This window comes from Ictalurus furcatus, chromosome 2, assembly GCF_023375685.1.
Source record: "Ictalurus furcatus strain D&B chromosome 2, Billie_1.0, whole genome shotgun sequence".
Taxonomy (NCBI): Eukaryota; Metazoa; Chordata; class Actinopteri; order Siluriformes; family Ictaluridae; genus Ictalurus; species Ictalurus furcatus.
Window position 1 is genome coordinate 28443802 of NC_071256.1, and position 19761 is coordinate 28463562.

General features: G+C 38.2%; 1 protein-coding gene across 1 annotated transcript; it reads left to right on the plus strand.

Annotated features, from left to right (window-relative positions):
* The first annotated feature begins 4616 nt into the window (after positions 1–4616).
* Positions 4617–18361, plus strand: nptx2a (neuronal pentraxin 2a). Its single transcript, XM_053612796.1, has 5 exons — positions 4617–5072; positions 6177–6393; positions 7208–7452; positions 14126–14305; positions 17895–18361. The coding sequence occupies exons 1-5, from the start codon at positions 4617–4619 to the stop codon at positions 18120–18122; spliced, it is 1326 nt and encodes a 441-aa protein (XP_053468771.1). The 3' UTR covers positions 18123–18361.
* The last annotated feature ends 1400 nt before the right edge of the window (positions 18362–19761 follow it).

Here is a 19761-nt window from a genome sequence, read left to right on the forward strand (position 1 = left end):
AATGATCAATTGTGAACGCCTACACTGTTTTAGTCCATTCTGCAGCTTGCACCCTGATGGTGAGCCATGTGTTGTGTAGGAAGCTTACATACAACCAGTAATAACATAGTGTAATTAGCTGTGCCTTTATATTGCATGCTGCAGGCACCACGTTTCTTCCAAGGAAGGCATATGACACACCATTTTAAATAGTGCTTACATTTTTATAAATAAATAAATAAATAAATTATGCAAATACTGGCAATGAATGTTTTGATAAACAATGCATGATGACTCCATATAGAAATGAGGCCAGGCTTTGAATCTGTATTAATACTGACAACTTTGCCAAATCAATTAATTATTTAATATTACAAGCCTGTACTGAGAAGGTCTTATAATATGAGGATCTCAACAGGACTTCATTATCAAATACATTATGTTACGAATATGTAACAATTTCAGTTCGGTTTCAGCACATTGGATTTGGCATGAAAAATGACTATTGGGTGAAAGTGGTGCATGTCAGCTTCATTTTGATGGTTTTATTACAATATTGGGCTAGTCCTATATGAAAGAGTTTCAGAGTCTTACACTAACATAAGATATTGAGTTTGTGTCAATACCAAGAGTGATAGTGATAATGTTGCTTCTTTCTTTAGCTAAACTCTTCACATCAAAGACCTTTACATGCTTTCCAAACTACAGTTTCATTAGATTGCAAGTACACGAACTACCTTCAAATGCTTTTTGCTCTACCAGTACCATGTCTGAGAAATGAAGAAACTCAACATAGAATGGTTTACATTTTTAGCAATTTGAAACATTTTTGTCAGATTAATCTGTGCTGAGCACAGAATTTCACTCACAAAATGTCATATTTGCTCCTTATGAAAGCCACCTTTCTCTCTTTTTTCATTTTCTGTTTTCTTAGGCTTTCTTGCCTGGATTTTTAAAAAATCAAATTTAGCATTTTTATCAAATTTAACTGTAAGAAATCATTCATTCAGCAAACCGTAAGGTGTTAACTAAGTGAGCTGAGCCAGCAAAGGTTATGGTGTTAACTGTAACATCACTGCCAGCCTCAGTCGAGAAAAACACAAACTCTGTTACCCAGAATCCTAATTATGTAACTACAGGCATGTGAGAAGGACTTAGGTGTGCTGGAGTTTTAAGCAGCATATATATGACAGGTGTTATGGCATCACACCCAAATGATTGTCAAATAATTTTCCTTGATTTGACTACCGCATGTTGATTTACAATTATATATTACAAAGTTACAACTTAAAAGAAAAAATGAACAGTGAGAATGAAGCACTTGTAAACTTTAGATCTATAAACAAACCGACACACCTTGCAGAAGGTTAAGTCACCTACACAAAAAGAGAACACTGTATAGCAGCAGCAATTAAACTAAATAATCTTAACTCAAGTTGATGACAGCACTTGAAAGATGAACTTATGTGCCAACATACAATCTCAAGAACTACTCAAAATACTCCCATTTTAAAGTTTGTTTATTGCTACCATTTCCTGCATCCCTGCATCACTAACAATTTCATACGAAGAACAGATTATCACTGACTACAAGAACAACAAATCTGAACATATCCCAAGGTTATCAAGATGAATGTTTGGGGAATTTTGTGATAATCTTCCCAAAATCATCCTATTTCCATAGTAATGGAGAATGACGTGAACTGAATCACTATGTTTTGGTACCTCACTGCTGTGATTTGGTACCTCATACTTTCTAATATTTGTGGAGGGTGTTTTTTCATAATAAACATATTAAACATTTCTGGCCTTGGAATGTGCCTATTCTACTCTATAAAAGCACAGGAGAATGAGTGTCATTGGCACAGCTTCAGGAAAAATTGTTCTTCAAGAAACATCATCTGCTTCAGCATAAATGTATACATATTAAATTTCCTACTACCCTATTACAGGATATCTAACAAGTCTCTAAAATAACACTTACACACAAATACACACAGAATGGGCCTGCTGCTTTTTCTAACTCTTACACATTAGGTCTAAAACGATTGCATCATAGCTTTGTTAATCCCTATGAGTCTCTAATTCAAAGATTTCCACTGATGTAGAGCTGGATTGGAACTTAAGACACGAAAACCTAGGGCAAACCTTTTGCCAACATATGCATCCTTTCGCCTCATAATAGTTTAGGTTTCCCATCGGCTGTTAAAGAGAGGGTTTGGGGCATGAGTGGTGCGTGTGCTGAAATGAAGAGTGTATGTATGAGTGTGAGATGGGTGGTTGGGTGGGCGTGTGTCAGAGCACTGACTCAGAGCACTGTTGTCAGTCAGTCTTGAGTGTTGCTCATGGGTTGTGACAATACACACGTGTGCAGTGTGGTTGTAAAACAGTGACTGTTTTACAGTCATCAGAATGACCACCAAACTGACATTTAGCAATACTTTTATCATTGATAGTTATTTTAATTTAACTTCTGTGCTGCAGCACAGTGGTGCCTCACATGTTGATCCTGATTTTGCTTTTGCATGTCCTCCATTTGTTCATGTGGGTTTCCACTGGGTACTCTGGTTTCATCCCCCCTCTCAAAAATATGCCAGTAGGTGGAATTACTGCTAGGTGTGTGCATGGACTGGTCCTTGATGGGATGCCAGTCCAGCACCCTAAGCTTTGGATCCACTGTTACCTTGACCATGATAAAGCAAGTACTACATATCAACTTGTCTTGTTTATTTCTTACATACTTCTTTTAGTTCAGAAATAAAACACATGAATGCAGCACATCCCAAAATGTTTTATTCCTCTTATACCACAGCAAGCTGAAAAATATATATATATTTTTTCATTTGTTAGTGAATGGCCTTCTGCTTTTTACCAGTTTATTTAGTTTAGTTACATTTAATGTTGTGGAATGTCCACAAGACATGTTAGTTTCTTTGATCACTTAGGTTATAGCAACTATAAACCAAGTAAAAACTTTCCCACACCAGCCTTTCTTGAAGTCATTTCATGTTAAAGAGAAACCAGAAATCAAAAGGTCCTCTGACTTGAAGACTCTCCTATGTCTCCTAGCATTTAACTTACTGGATACTACAAATACTGACACTGGAGACTCCTTTCATTAATGTTAAATAAATGTCTCAGCATATCAACTTTGATATATATTCTAAATTTTTTTCTTCTTTTATTTTTTATCAATTGCAGTGGTTAAAAATGTGATGGTACATTTCTTTAAGTAATGGAAAATCTGTAGCATATAGCCATGAACATCCTATTGCATGTACTCTAACGATGCTGGGGAAAATGTTCATGTCCAAATGGAATAAAACTTGCACAAGCTAGTTTGCAAAAATTGAGATCGTTTTAGCAACGTGTGAATGTACTGTATATGAGAGAGAGAGAGAGAGAGAGAGAGAGAGAGAGAGAGAGAGAGATGTCTTGTCCTTTACTTACTGTTGACCTTTGGATCTTTGAGTTATATGAATTGTAGCTTGGCAGTGACCCCTGCACCCTATTGTGTGTCATCCTAACGGAGAAGCTCTCCACAAGTTGTTGATGTGAATTGAACTGTGTTCTGATAAAAGACTATAGTTCTCCTCTACTAAGGGCACTCATTTTAAGTTTATGAGAGTTATATTGCATTTTGAAGGTCACTTTAGGAGGGCATTTTTACTCAGATATTAACTGGACAATGTTATTTTTTTAAAATAATAAAACGTTTGCTATTTTAAAAATTCAAGTTCACATGGACAAGTGAATAAAATAGACAAATGCACTGTAGTAGTGACGTGGAGGGGACAAAAATACATTAAAATGATGAATGTATTTTTCATTAATCCAGCAAAGGCAGACGATTAATTACCATTTACGCAAGCGTGACGATCGTGATATCTGAGATTAATGTTTAAAAATAACTTCATTTTTTAAAAAGTGACCTCATTCAGGTCTACATCTGGCACAAAGAGAAGTGATGCTGAGTACTCCGACTATGATCACGAGCGCAATCAAACCGTAATATATGACTCGCTCCATCTGGGGATAAAAGGTTCGAACCCTAAATGTCATCAAATCAGATTTATGGGGCACTATATAGTGTGTGGAATGCATTATTGCACTTGCGGTGTAGTGCGCTTATCTAGGAAGAAGGGGGATATTTTGTAATGCGACTCATGACGTAGTTGAGGCTTTAGTCAATCCGCGCGCTCCATCAGTCGAGCCTATATTAATGCGTTAACCCGCGGTAAGGCTAGCTGTCTCTCTGCAGCATCAGTGACTGGGAAATAACTGTGAGGTGGACTATTTATCTAACTAAACGCAATATAACTCGGCAGTTCGAATTTTTGTTCCAGATAATACTAAGCAATCCTTCTTAGACTGTGTTTTCAGCTGAGAAACCGACACTTGCTGCGCGCTGTACTGAAAGAAGCATTGGCTTTAAAGAACTTCTTTTGATATGTTGGGTTTTTTATATATATGTATAGACGAGGGGAAATTAGATGTTAGTGACTTCTTGTGAAGCAAGGCGTTTTATTGTACTTTTTTTCCTTTTTAAAAAAAAAAAAAACAGGAGGGCTTTTTGGACACTCCAAGCGTACGCGCTCGTGACAAACAAACTGGACCATTTGTCTCGCGCTGCAGCTATGATCGCGTTCTTTGCTGCGCTCCTGTGCGCTCGCGCGCTGGCTGCTGGAATCTTAGTGCTTGCGGATGGCCAACCTCAGGGCGAGCGCTTCGTGTGCACCGCTGTCCCTGCGGGAGCCGACCTCAGCTGCCCGGTGGACACGGATAACCGCGTGCAGAGCGCGAGCCCTCAGGAGGACGAGTTCAGAAGCACGATCGTGCAGCTTCGGGAGACCGTGCTGCAGCAGAGGGAGACTATCGCGAGTCAGCAGGGCACCATCAAGGAACTGAACTCCAAACTTTCGCGCTGCGAGACCGCAGCGCATGACGCGCGAGACAGCAAGTGGCGCGGAAGCGCGCGCAGGAAGGAGTACGGTAAGAACACCATGGGCGATCTGCCGCGCGACCCCGCTGAAACCATCGAGCATCTGGGCAAGACCATGCAAGGGCTGAAGGACCGACTGGAAAACTTGGAGGTGAGAAAAGATGCGCTCAGTGTGATTAATGAATGTGTGATAAAAATCTAGGGGTACTAAACTGTACCTTTCCCTGTGGATTATCCATTGTGCATTTAATATATAGATTTACATAGAAATGTGCATATCGTGTACCTTTATATGATTCTGTATATAAAGCTATATGCACCTAACTAGGTAAAGGTACAAAAGGCGTACACTTGATGTTACCACCTTAAACACACTTTAGTACCATTTTTTTCTGTGAGTGGACATGTTTAGCCTTTGCGTTTTCCATTTGAAAATCTCTTCTGTTGGCAAACATCATGATTGTCATTCTGCTCAGGCTCCTATTAATCTCACTCCCTGTCTCTCTCAATTTCTCCATGGGACATCTTTATTTCCTGTTGCGTTATGCATTATGTGCAGTGCTGTGTCTTGTTCTTCACATAGCAGAACAGAAGTGGGGCTTAGAGCTCACAGTTGGATGGCACCACCAAAATATGTAAAGAACAATATTCCCTTTTGCAGTATATATGATTTTATTTGGTGCAAAATAAATGTTTGAGTGTTTGCATAGTGACATTATTAGTGTCAGAGTGGCTTTATGGTACCTACACTCTTAGAAAACAGTTTTTTCTTGTTTTCGTGGGAAAACAAGGGTTCATTGAATAATTAAGGTTTTACTTGGAATGTGTTCTGATAGGGAATGACTCTACATGGAACCTTCACCGGTTTCCCCAGAGTGATTTGATGGTTTCCCCAAGGATTTAAACACAGATGGAATTTGATCAAAGTACCTAGCCTACTATAATGATGACTTAAATGCTAAATTGTGGGAGAAAGGCATGTGATCTTCAACATGAGAAGCAGAATGTCCACACAATGTAATTAAACCATACTTGAGCCCCAAGACTAAAGACATGAACAAACACAAGCATATACATATATGTGTATAGAAATCTAACATCCAGGCACGCACACTCAGACTTGCATAGTGTCTGACTCATCATCACCTGTGCACACTGTCAGAAAACATTTTTTTACACACTGACTCTTCACATTCACTTATAATGCCATCGTGCTGCAGAATATGATTAAAGCTGTATCCTTCCCCTCCTGCAGCAGCAGCTGCATGCCAATGCATCTGGTGGGCCGTTCCCCAATGAACTGCGTGACCTGCTAAAGCGGCGGCTTGGGGACCTTGAGAGCCAGTTGTTGAGGAGAGTAGCTGAGCTTGAGGAGGAGAAGACTCAGCTATACAATGAGACAATGGCCCATCGGCAGCACACGGAGAACACGCTCAACTCGCTGCTGGAGAGGATCACAGAGTTGGAGAGAAGTACGGCATACTAACATCTCTTCCTGGACTGAATTGGAGTGGAGCTTCAATGTTGATTGGTCAAGGAAGGGTTTTTTTTTAAAAAACTTTCAAAGCATGCACCATTTAGTTCATACTTAAAAGTATTATCTTAAGGTAGGTTCAAATCAAGGCTTGTACTGGAACATTTTTTCTGGTAGTAGTTGGATATGAAAGAACTTAATGTTTGCAATCAGTTCTTTTTCTTTTTTTCCTTTTTAAACAGCTCTATATTAGAGATCACAAAGCCTTTTGCTTGTTGAATGAGGATCTGGCATCATTAGGCTAATTGCCATTTTCAGAATTGAGAGCAGGGTCCATAGCAGAAATATGGTCAATTTACTAATGAGAACAGGCGGTCATTATATCTACAGGGTGTCCCAAAAGTCTCCATACATAGGGGATTATGTATTCAAGCACCATGTTGGTTGTGCCTTCATCAGAGGATGTTTGTGAACGTCCACTTCTTGATTGTACCGCAACATGTCCAGTCTTTTTAAATTTGTTAATAAGTTTGGCAACAGTGTCATATGTGATGTTTCCTGTTATTGTTATTGATTTCAATACAGTACGTTCTTCTTTTGTCAAACACGCTCTTAAGGGCTATCTGATAAAACAAATATAATAGTAACTAAGTATGAAAAACTTTGGAAGACATTTTGCTAAAAAGTGTTAAAATTTCCCATATGTATGGAGACTTTTGGGACACCCTGTAGATATAAGCTCCAGAGATGTTAGTCCCAAACACTGCTTCTACATTTCATCTTTTCTTCACTCTCCTTTTTTCTCCCCATAGGTAGCAGTGCATTTAAATCCCCAGAGGACTTCAAGGTTTCTCTGCCCTTGCGCACAAACTACCTCTATGGCCGCATCAAGAAGAGTCTACCAGAAATGTATGCCTTCACTGTGTGTATGTGGCTCAAGTCCAGTGCTAGTCCTGGCATTGGAACACCGTTCTCATATGGAGTCCCTGGACAAGCCAATGAGATTGTGCTGATAGAATGGGGCAACAATCCCATCGAGCTACTTGTCAACGACAAGGTGAGTCATTAATTTTATAATATAAACTTGCATATTTCTGTTGCATATGTCATCACTTGGTATATTCAGCTGTCTCATTGGGAGTTTAATGCAGATTGTGGTGCAGTTCAGTACACAACACCAACTGAATGGGGCGCTTAACCAGTTGTTCTAGGGTTCCAGCCATTGCAATTTGCTTATAGAAATGATTATAGTGTATATTACACTTTGTTAAATAGCAAATATTTTTACATCTGTTTATTATTAGGGTGTAATAATAGCATACACCACATAAGTCTGTGTGTATGAGCTGTTACTATAGAAATGGTAACATATATTAGGATGAGCACCTTAAAATAAACGCATCATCTGAATTAAAGCCAGCACTATTGTCAGAGCTGCTGTTACAGAAAATAAATCAACACCTTGTAGCCAATAAGAATCTAGAATTCAACAGTACTGTGGTATAATTAGGTATGTAAGTGCTTATGGAAACATATTATCAAGGGTGTCCTACTCTCTCTGTGCCATAACCGTAGACACAAGATTCATAATGGCCGGCACATATTTCCAGCCTGATTTGCCATTAGGGCTTTGAAGCAGCATGAAACTTGATATTAGGCAGTGCCAAGCCTCAACTACACAGCAAGGTGGAAATCAGCATTACAAAGGTAATGATCAAAAGAATGAGGTGGGAATTCAAAGAGGGATTCAAATGCAATTGATAAACAGCTCCACAGTGCACCATCTGTGGGCCTAAACACAACCGCTGATTCAACTTTTATTGACAATCCTTCATAGTAAAAATTATCATTTGGAATGAGGATCAACAAGGAACCATTTAACTGAGTCTGTTAAAAACTCAGAAATAACAAACTCATTTAAAATGTTTTCTATCGATCAATATTGAGAAAGATATCAAAATTTGTTGTGACTGCTGAATGCTTTGCTATTGAGGGACAGACTTACAGTATACTTAACTACTATATGTTAACTAGTAGTTAATATGTTTGTATTGTTTATATATATGTTTAAAATGCTTGTCAGTGACCTTTTGCATGCTGAAAATGAAATGGTAATCATGCCTTTAGAAACACAGTAGTGGTGTTATGATATACATGTGCATCTCAAAAAATTAGAATAACGTGGAAAAAAATGTCCGTAATTTCATTTAAAGAGTGGAACTTTCATAAATTCTAGATTCATTACACATAAAGTGAAATATTTCAAGCCTTTTTTAAGCCTTTTTTTGTTTTAATCTTGATGATTACAGCTTACAGCTCATGGAAATCAAAAATCTAGTGTCTCAAAATATTAGAATAAAGAGTATATAATACAGAAATTTCGACCTTTTGAAAAGTATATCAATTTATGCACTCAATGCTAGGTCGGGGTTCCTTTTGCATGAATTACTGCATCAGTGCGGTGTGGCATGGAGGCAATCAGCCTGTGGCACTGCTGAGGTGTTCTGGAAGCCCAGGTGGCTTTGATAGTGGCGTTCAGCTCATCTGTATTGTTGGGTCTGGTGTCTCTCATAGATTCTCTATGGGGTTCAGGTCAGGCGAGTTGGCTGGCCAATCAAGCACAGTAATACCATTGTCAGCAAACTAGTTACTAGTAGTTTTGGCACTATGGGCAGGTGCCAAGGCCTGCTGGAAAAGGAAATCAGGATCTCCATAAAGCTTGTCAGCAGATGGAAGCATGAAGTGCTCTAAAATCTCCTGCATTGACGCTCGACATGAGAATACACAGTGGACCAAAACCAGCAGATGACATGGCACCCCAAATCATCACTGACTGTGGAAACGTCACACTGGACTTCAATCAACTTGGATTATGTGCTTCTCCACTCTTCCTCCAGACTCTGGGACCTTGATTTCCAAATGAAATGCAAAATTTACTTTCATCTGAAAAGAGGACTTTGGACCACTGATTAGCAGTGTTTTTAGTATAAAGGTGTTTTGAGTTAATTAGCTGATTAGAGCACTTCTCAGGTCAACATTGCTGTATTATAAATTCTTTATTCCAATATTTTTGAGATACTGGATTTTTCCAATATCTCATTTCCATGAGCTGTAAGCCATAATCATCAAGATCAAAACAAAAAAAAAGGCTTGAAATATTTCACTTTATGTGTAATGAATCTAAAAGAAGATCAATGTTTTTGAATGGCATAGCCAGAGCCCAGACCTGAATCCAACTAAAAATCTGTGGGGTGACCTGAAGTGAACACCTGCTGTGCACAAGAGATGGCCTTACAATTTGATAAATCTAGAATGTTTTGCAAGAAAGTGTGGGAAAATATTGCCAAGTCAAGATCTGCCACACTGATAGACTCTAACCAAAAAGACTGAGTAGTATAATTAAATCAAAAGGTGCTTCAATAAAGTAGTAGTTTAGCGGTGTGCACACTTATGCAACTAGGTTATTGTAAGGTGCCCCCCCCCCCCCAAATAAAATAAAATAAAAAATTCTGATTGTTTTTCACTTTATTTGAATACTTTGCAATTTCACATTGAAGGTGGGAAAAGATCTGACATGATTTATCCTAGTTTCATTCTTATACTTCACAAAAACCTGCCATTTTATCAGGGGTGTGTAGATTTTTATATACACTGTATGTGAATGCAATCTTGTGATTATGTGCCCCACCCCTAAACAAGCCCAGAATTGGTCTTGAGTGCAGACTTGTGTATTTGGATCAGACTTGTGTTTTCATCAACTAAATCTAAACTAAACTAACATTAACAATAACTAAATTACTATTCAAGCTTCAAAATGTCATGTACTGTATGGTAGCACTGCCACCTCACAGCTCCAGGGTCCTTGGTGTAATCCTGAGCTTGAGTTACTGTTTGTGTAGCGTTTAGCAACTTCCCACCCATGTCTGCATGTGTTTCCTCCTAAAAAAATGCAGATGTGGATTGGCTACTTTAAATTGGCCGTAGGTGTGAATGTTGGATGGTGCCCTGTGGTGGACTGATGTCCTTTCCAGGGTGTAGTCCTACTTCACAACCAGAGTTTCCATGATAGACTCTAGTTCAACCCAGTCTCACAGAAAAAATGTTCATATCTAATGTCTTTGCAGCACCTTTTATATGTTGAATATCAATGTTCTGGCACAAGCAAATGAGTATCAAACCTTCACTTGCATGCACTGTATGAGACATTTTGCAGCAATGTTTTTTAACCAAGCTAACCTCTACCACTACACTGTTTGGAAAAGATCGATATGCAATCAATAATTTTAACACAGCTCATGAAATAACTTGTCCTCTTCTCTGCAAACACTATCAGGCTCAATCACAAGGTAACACGGTAAGGCAATGTGAGTATTTTCATAATGTGGATAGTTTTTACCCTGTAAATACTCTAAGCTACTGAGAAAACAGAGACTATGTATAGTTGTAAAATACACACATTATTGTATCACATTAACATGTCATTTCCAAATCAGATTATGTTTGCAGAGAGGAGGATTAGTTACATGAGCCCAGTATGTCTAATGATGTCACGAAAAGGACAAACTTTATGCATGAAGTGCATGGACATGGCCATGACATTAGTCATATTATTAAAAATCCAATCAAGATGCAAGAAGATTGCACAGCCAATTTTACATGCTAACTGAAAAGTACATGCTGGCTGAACAATTAATTTAGATTAAGTTTGGCACAGAGATTAAACATATTGGGGAAAATCTCTACAATAATGTTCTGATAGTATATAAATGTTTTATCCTCAGGGGCCAACCAATGTCAATGTACAGTGTTCTATACCATGTATTAAACTGAGCCTGCCATCCACACTGCTCTGGCTATAATCTCCCATGTTATCTATAAAAACTTCCTTCAGTCAGTAACTTTATTTATTGATCAAGAAACTATTATTATCTCGTAATGCTTTACAAACACGAAATCTTCCCACTTCTACTATTAACTTACTGTGTGAGACGTTTGGGATTCGTTAGACGTCGTTGTATATCTGTATGTCTGGGACCTGTTGAATACACCCTGAGGGTTGAGAGAGTGGGAGAGAGAAAGGAGAGCGTGAGCTTGGCTGCCTGAATAATTCCCATGATGCCACTCCTGAGCTGCATCAGTCTGGCGTTTGGTTTATTGAGAAAGGCAGCTTGGCCTTCAGCTCTCTGCATTATACATGTGTGTGTGTGTGTGTGTGTGTGTGTGTGTGTGTGTGTGTGTGAGCGTGAGAGAGGGAGACAGAAATATTGTCATACTGGATATTACTCAGTGCTGGTTGCAGCACACCTCACTATAAGCTCAACATTAAAATGCATTAAAATAAGGTTTTCATTAAAAAAAAAGTTGTGTTTGCTCTGATTGATTGTGTTACAGTTACATATATACAATGGGGGAAATAAGTATTGAATGCGTCAACATTTTTTTTCAGTAAATATATTTCCAATGAGGATATTCACATGAAATTTTCACCAGACTTTGGTATTAATTCAAGAAATCCACACATATAACAAAATCCAAACATTAAAGTGAATTAATGAAGTTATGTGTAATAAAGTGGAATGACACGGGAAAAAAGTCTTGAATACACTAACTGAAATTTATTTAATACTTAGTGGAGAAGTCTTTGTTTGTAATGACACTTCCTATATGAAGAATTTAATCAGCCACAATATTCAGGTGTGATTTTGGCCCATTCTTCTAAACATATTGTCTTTAAATCTTGTTCAATTGGATTCAAGTCAGGTGATTGACTGCGTCATTCTAACGCCCAGTCTAAAAAATTGAGAGTTTTCTTTGCTGTATGCTTTGGATCGTTGTCCTGTTGGAAGGTCCACCAACGTCTCCTCTTCATCATTCTGGTGGATGGCAGCAGATTCTTCTGAAAAATCTCCAGGTTAAGGGCTCCATTCATCGTTCCTTCCTTCAATTATTTGAAGTCTGACAGTACCATGCGATGAAAAACCGCCCCACACCATGATGCTTCCACCTCCAAACTTCACTCTTGGTATAGTGATTTTATGGTGATATGCATTGCCATTTCTTCTTCAAACATGGTGTGTAGTATGACAGCCAAAAATTCAATTTTGCTTTCGTCTGACCAGACTAGACTCTCCCAGTATTTCATAGGCTTGTCCAAATAAGTTGTAGCAAACTTTAAACGAGCTTCGACATGCCTTTTCTTTTGTAATGGAGTCTTGCAGGGTGAGCGTGAGCAGTGGAGTGCATTGCTTATTGTTTTCTCTGTGATGATGGCACCTGCTGCCTCCAAGTGTTTCTGGAGCTCTTTCCTGGAGTGGTCCTTGGCTCTTGGGCTATTCTTCTGACTATTCTTCTAACTACCTGGTCAGAAATCTTGCAAGGAGCTCCTGTACGTGGCCGGTTGATGACTGAGTGACGTTGCTTCCACTTCAGGATTATGACCCCAGTGGTGCTTACTGGAGCATTCAGAAGTTTTGGAATGTGTCTGTATCCGATTCCATCAATATGTTTTGCAGCAGTAAAGTTGCGAAGGTCTTGGAAGAGCTTTTTGCTTTTACCCATCATGAGATGTTTCTTGTGTGACACCTTGGTAACGAAAAGCCTTTTTATAGACCATCCATTTACTAACCCAGCTGATATTAATTTACTGTTCAATACTTTTTTTCCTGTGGCATTCCACTTTATTACACATAACTTTATTTATGGACTTTAATGTTGTGATTTCTTTATATTACCAAATTTCTTGAGTTAATACTGATGGCTGGTGAAAATTTCATGCGAAAAGCCTCATTGGAAATATATTTACTAAAAAAATTGTTGATGCATTCAATACTTAATTACATACTTGAAGTTGCTGTATCATATGTTACAAGTCAAGGCATTCAAAATCCATGTAGCTATGGTGGTAAGTAGTTGTAAGATGAAAAAACGCAACAGCAAATTCAGGAAACACAACAATGTTAATTTAAAATGGAAAGAGAAGGACCTTACTGCATTGCATGCTCATTGCTGATCCCACACAACATACTGTATAACTATCACACGGAAAAAGAATAGCAATTTTTCAGTCTGCTATCTACTTAGCCTAGCAAAAAATTATTCACTTATTATAGTGAGGAGTAATTCCTTCTGAATAACCCGACTTCCTTTATTTTCTCTGTTTTCCCCAGTCTCCTAGACTGATGCCTGCTGTAGCCAGTGAGCAACGAGCATGTGATGTCCAAAAAGGACCTAGCCTTTCCATTTTGAGTTTGTGGTGATTTTGGTTTTCCTGATGTATTTGTTTTTGCTGTTGTGTTTTCACATTTGTTAAGGTGTTTTTAGGTTTGTTCTTGTGTTTTCTGGCTTGCTGTTGCATATTTTGGTTTATTACAGGTCACTGAATGTTGCCTTTTTATCACGTTCCATAATGCTGGTTCAGAGAGGGAGAGAATCTTTAAGTCTCTTGCTGTGCATCCCAGACAAAGTTTATAAAGAAATGAACATAGTACTACTAATTTGACAAATCATACTCATGGGAAGGTTTTGCATTTTTACACATACATTTCCGGCATAGAACTAACAAGAAAAACGTCTAATCGATGACCTTTTGCTTGTATCTTCACCCCAATAACTTCATCTATGTATGTACTATATACTGACACTGCAATTTTTATAGTGTCTTATTACTTACATTGTTACACTGCATAATTAGACTCTATACATGTGATCTAATTCAACACCCTGTTCTCCAGGTGGCTCAGCTGCCTTTATCATTGGGTGACGGTCGATGGCATCACATCTGCATCACCTGGACGACCAGAGATGGCTTCTGGGAGGCCTATCAGGATGGCGAGAGGCTGGGCACTGGGGAGAACTTGGCCCCATGGCACCCAATTAAACCAGGGGGAGTGATCATACTAGGTCAAGAACAGGTAGGAGCAAAAGAGAGACATTAACCCACCCTTAAGGGACAGACAGGAAATAAATAGAGTGAGTCTTCACACGCGATGAGTAGAAAACGTCATCTGGTTATATTTACTATACTGCTGCTATGCCACTGGAATACCACGTGATGTGAGTATGTACTCCTCGCTGATGGTACACAAAGACAGGTCATTGAACTTAGTTATAGCTTTAGGTAACCAAGTGGTTTTTGGACTTTACAGTACACATAGAGTGCAAAGAGATTTCATCCACTGAACATAGAGTTGGTATTTGTGATGCTCACTCTAAATGTATACTTATTGACCATTTCCAAGCTCTACCCACACTTGGTTACTGTTGCTATGTAGGTCAAATTTCTTTAAAAAAAAAAAAAAAAAAAAAAAGAAAGAAAGAAAGAAAGAAATCTGGAGTGATCAATGTGAGGCAATACATTTCAGCCATGACAATTCTTGGAGTGAAATAGTGAGCTTTTACAGATGGGGATGGAGTGTAAATAGGTTTGATCTGGCAGACTAGATCTGCTATACTGCTGCTGAGCGAATATGAATACTTGCTCTGATAGTCATGGACATACATGGAGAGAAAAGAAGCATGCTGCTGCTGCTGCTACTGCTACTGAGCAAGTACGAATACTTGCTCTGATAGTCATGTACAGACATGGAAGAAGAGACGCATGCCGCCAAAACTAAGCAGACGGACTGTTCTGAAATACTGCCTGCATCCCACCCCCGATAATTCAGATCTGAAAGCTAGGACTTGTGCAATGCTGCTCCGAGGAGCCATGATACCCAAGTGTGTACTAGCTATGTGTATCATGTTTGGCCACTAACAGGGTTTATAATGAGTGATTATGGGCATTAATCAGCTGTTATGGTGTTATGAGCCATTATACTCATATATGGGAATTTACTAGTGATGGTCGGTGTTTGTCACCATGATCCGCATCTACCGGTCATAAATTTTATCTTTATAAAATTTTTAGATATCATCACATAATCGAGGTCTCTCGCGGCATCAAAGCAATGTTCGTCTCCGACATTGATCCAACATCTTTTTGCTCATTAAAGTTATGTTGAATCAACGTTGTTCATGCCATTTAAAATAAATGTAAAATCGCCCTAATTGGTTTGCTTGCCTTATATTGAAATGATGTTGATTTCATTTGGGTGAAACGACATTCAACATATTTTCTACTTGTTTTTAAATTATTATTTTATTTATTTTGCAATTTAAAAAATAAAGCAATGTTAATTCTGTTCTCAATTTGTTTATTTTTTCATAAAAAAAATTAATTCAAAGTACCGATAAGAATACCGTTAAAGTACCAGATCGATAAGCAGTATCGGTAAGAGTAATAATACTGTTAAAACCTTAACGATACCCATCCCTAGAGGCGGGGGCGGACTCAGAGAAGGTGAGCAGTGAGGTGTGCACACCTGTGGAGAATTCGATTAATGAATGTTCTGAGTTACAAAGAGCAGGCTAGGAAAAAGGGGCGGAGAGAGAGAGAGAGAGAGAGAGAGCTGGGGAGGAGAGCATGCGGTGTTTGTGTGTGTGTGTGTGTGTGTGTGTGTGTGTGTGTGCGTGTGTGTGTGTGTGTGTGTGTGTGCACCACATGCTATTAAAATGCACTGCTGAAAAGCTAGGAGAAAAGTGAAAGTAAATAAAATGAAAGCCCTTTTCGTTGGCTTAAACCCAGTCTGCTTCCAATCTCCTCATTTCCACGTGTAGGGATCTTTAATTATCGCCTTAGACGGCATTTACCAGCCTTTATCGATGTTTAAACCCATTGTGGGCGTTTTACCAGCTGTTGTTGCGTGTATTAGCTTTTCTTCATTTTTAAATTCGTATTTATGGGGTTTTACCAGCCGTAAGTGATACCTAGGATACCTAGGAAAATTTAGTAGCTCACACAGGCTGTAGGCGGCAAGTTGATCGGGATTATAAAGGGTTACGTGGGCGGAGAAGCATGGCTGATGTGGTGTGATGTCAAGGGAGCCAGTCAGCACTCAGACAGAGTTTTATGGCTGATCTGGGCATAAACAATACATAACTTACACAAAAATGATGATGGCCAAAAAGAAAAGATTCTAATGGCAAATCTTACTACTTACCCTTAAGCAGACAGATAAAATGATCAAATGACACACCTGTAAGCAGACAGAAGAAGTGTTATGATTGCTGTGTTCAGTACATTGTCAAATATGCCATTTAGATCAGTGGTCATCAAATGTCAGACTATGGTTTGGCGGTATTTCAGTATTTTAAATTAAATATGAACAAAAGCAGACAACTTTAGTTTAGCAGTTTCAATCACGTTTGTTTTTTTTTTATATTATTTGACTGAAGACAAATGATCAGACCAGGGGCTAGTCACAAGACTAGAATTATTAAGTTTGAGCAAATAGTTAATAACAGTAGTTCAGTGGTGGAAAGAGTAAAAAAATATACTGATTTCAGTAAAAGTACGGCTATTGTATTAATCATTCACTTGAGTAAAACTAGTAGTAGTGATCAAGGAAATTGCTCAAGAATAAATGTCATCTGGTGAAGACTGTTGAGTAACTACTTTCCAAATTAGTTTTTATACAGCTAATCGAAAATGTTCTTATGTTAACTAAGTAAATACATACTAATGTACTAATCTATTAACTATCTATTAACTACTGCTGTAAACACCTTAAGTAAACACCACCTCAATTACCAACAGTACATAAAGAGACGTAACTTTAGCTGGCCATCTGCCTCATGTTAATTTTTATGTCTCTTGCCACATAGTTAGCTATCTGGCATAGATGCCTGATAAGATAATTGATAAATTGGACCTGGGATGCTCCTCTGTCTCCACTGTCTCAGACATTGCTGCCGCTGACTAAGCAGGTGCCTGAAGTATGTTCTTTCTGCAGAAAACTGTGTTTGAATTAAATGATTTAAAATTTGTGCATACTGTCTTTTAATTGGGTTACAGTCTTCCAGGATGAAATAATTTTTTGTAGTAAACATTTGTTTATATAGTGTTTGTGGTAAAAAAAAAAAAATAATAAAATTTTTTTAAAAAAAAAGCCAAATAATTTATCTTACAGTTTTATCAAAAGTGACATTTTTGAGACAATATACACCTGAACAGTGGCAGCTTGGTGATCCTGGGATTTGAACTCACAACCTTCTTGTAACCTGATGCCAAAACTAGTGCCCTACCAGTGCCCTAATGCAGTGGTTTTCAAAGTGGGGGCCGCCAGGGGGCGCCCGGGGGGCCTCAACAATTTGGTGTGAAAAAAAATTCTCACTCTCAGACAACCACACACACACAATCAGTTCCTAATGTAATGTAATGTAAAGATGTAAGTTGTAATTATTAATAAAAAAGAGGTATATATTCAGAACTCTTTATTTTTAATGTGTTTTAAAGACATCTTGCAAAAGGGGGGCCTCGGTCAAACGTTAATGCCGTTTGGGGGGCCTTGCCCTGGAAAAGTTTGGGAACCCCTGCCCTAATGTACTCTACCACCAAGCCTGAGAACTGTCAGTGGCTGTAATGTTTGGTGACTTGTTTTCTCCCTTTCTTTATATTAACAGGATATTGTTGGGGGAAGGTTTGATGCCACACAGGCTTTCGTAGGAGAGCTAAGCCACTTCAACATGTGGGATCGGGTTCTCCGCCCTACGGACATCTCTGGCATGGCCAACTGCTCGGCCTACATGCCCGGCAATGTCGTGCCCTGGATAGACGCTAATGTCGAGGTCTTCGGAGGAGCCACAAAAGCAGCACTGGAGATATGTGAGGACCGTCTTTTTGACTCATAAGACTGACCCTGCCTATATGGATCCAATATTATTTTTTGGAGGTAAAACAAAACACCTCACCATGCTGCTTTGGGACCATTGTGGAGAGACAGTCATTTTATCAAACAGTATTCACTGTGGTTATATCATTCTCTCTGTTGGATTTATCCTCTTTTTTGCTGTTTCTTTTTTTGTTGTCAACAAGGTCAATGATTTAAGTAATTGTGGCTTGTGAAATATAAAAAACACATTCAGAACATTCCAGTTTAAAAATATTTAAACATGCGCAAGCTTAAGCTTCTTGTCAATGTTAGATATGTTTTATGTTGTTGCACAAAGTTAAAAAAAAAAAAAAAAAAAAAAAGGATGAATTTATTATGAGAGGAGGAGTCACTGGATTGTGGAGTACTGTTGTATGATTGAACTGCATGAAGGCTTACAGTTAAGTTCATTTTAATGTCCTGTACTTGTAGAAACAAGCATTTAAAGCACCTTCAGCAAACTGAGGGAACCTAAGACAGGGCTTGAGCAGAAGCACTCTGCTCTTTATAACATGCATGAATGAAAAATTCTCTTCAAATATGCAAAGCTGTCTACGCACCCAAATGTGACCGAATATGATCAATCAGGAGCTTAGTGGAAGGGTGCATACACTTTCTTGAGCATTCTATGGATCCAGGAGGACAGAGATGTGGAAGGAGGGAGATATTGATGATCAGAACCAGCACATTATGTTTGAGAAATTGAAAGAATGTTTTGCAAAATACTAGATTTATGAATAAAAGTCACAGACACTTTTTTATACATTTTTATAAATGGATTTTCTGTCAAGGAAGATGCGTCTCACTTTAACCAGAATAACTGTGTAGCCCTTAATTCTGTTTGTGGTCTTGGAATTTCCAGACACTCTTTAAAAAGGTATGATGATAAACGTACCAATGTTTTGTCAGATGGAAACCTAGTTATATCAGAATTATGGCAAGCTTTGATTTCTATATTGAAAATTACTTTCAATTATACTTATACTGTATTTGTATTTATGTTAATTTATAGCTCTTATAAGATATGAATCATGCTATGTTGCATTTCTAGGTCTAGCAATTATGTTTTATGGTCATTAACAGATTTCATCACCTCTGTGAACTGCCGTATGCACTTCTACTTTGCAGCAAATAAGAGGATTAAGGAATTGATTATTTTCTGTCTACTAGGGTTTAATTAAGTGCAAAGAAAGAAAACTAGATGAAAATAAAGAGTTGATTTGTAAATTCTCGTTATTATTTAATTATATTATGAAATAATAATGTACTAGGGTCTCTGTTGACCCCCAAACAATAAGCAAGCAAGAGAAATCTCAAGTGAACATGAATGGTAGTCTATTAGAGGAGAAAACACTTGTTTAATGATGTACAAAACACTGGGGGGAAAAACGAATGCTTTTCTGTGGTGGTATAAAAGAAGTATTGATGGATTTTAATGAAATAGGGGTTGCTTGCTTTCGCTTGCGTTGAATGCATTATCACCTCAAAAGCTGAAAGAGCACCATGCATTATTTTTGTACAAAGTCCATTAACGCTTGCTCGTTTTAGAGTATTTATTAACTATACAGTGATGTTTCAATAAAGCTGTGCAATAGCTATGCTGTGTGAGAGTTTAATGT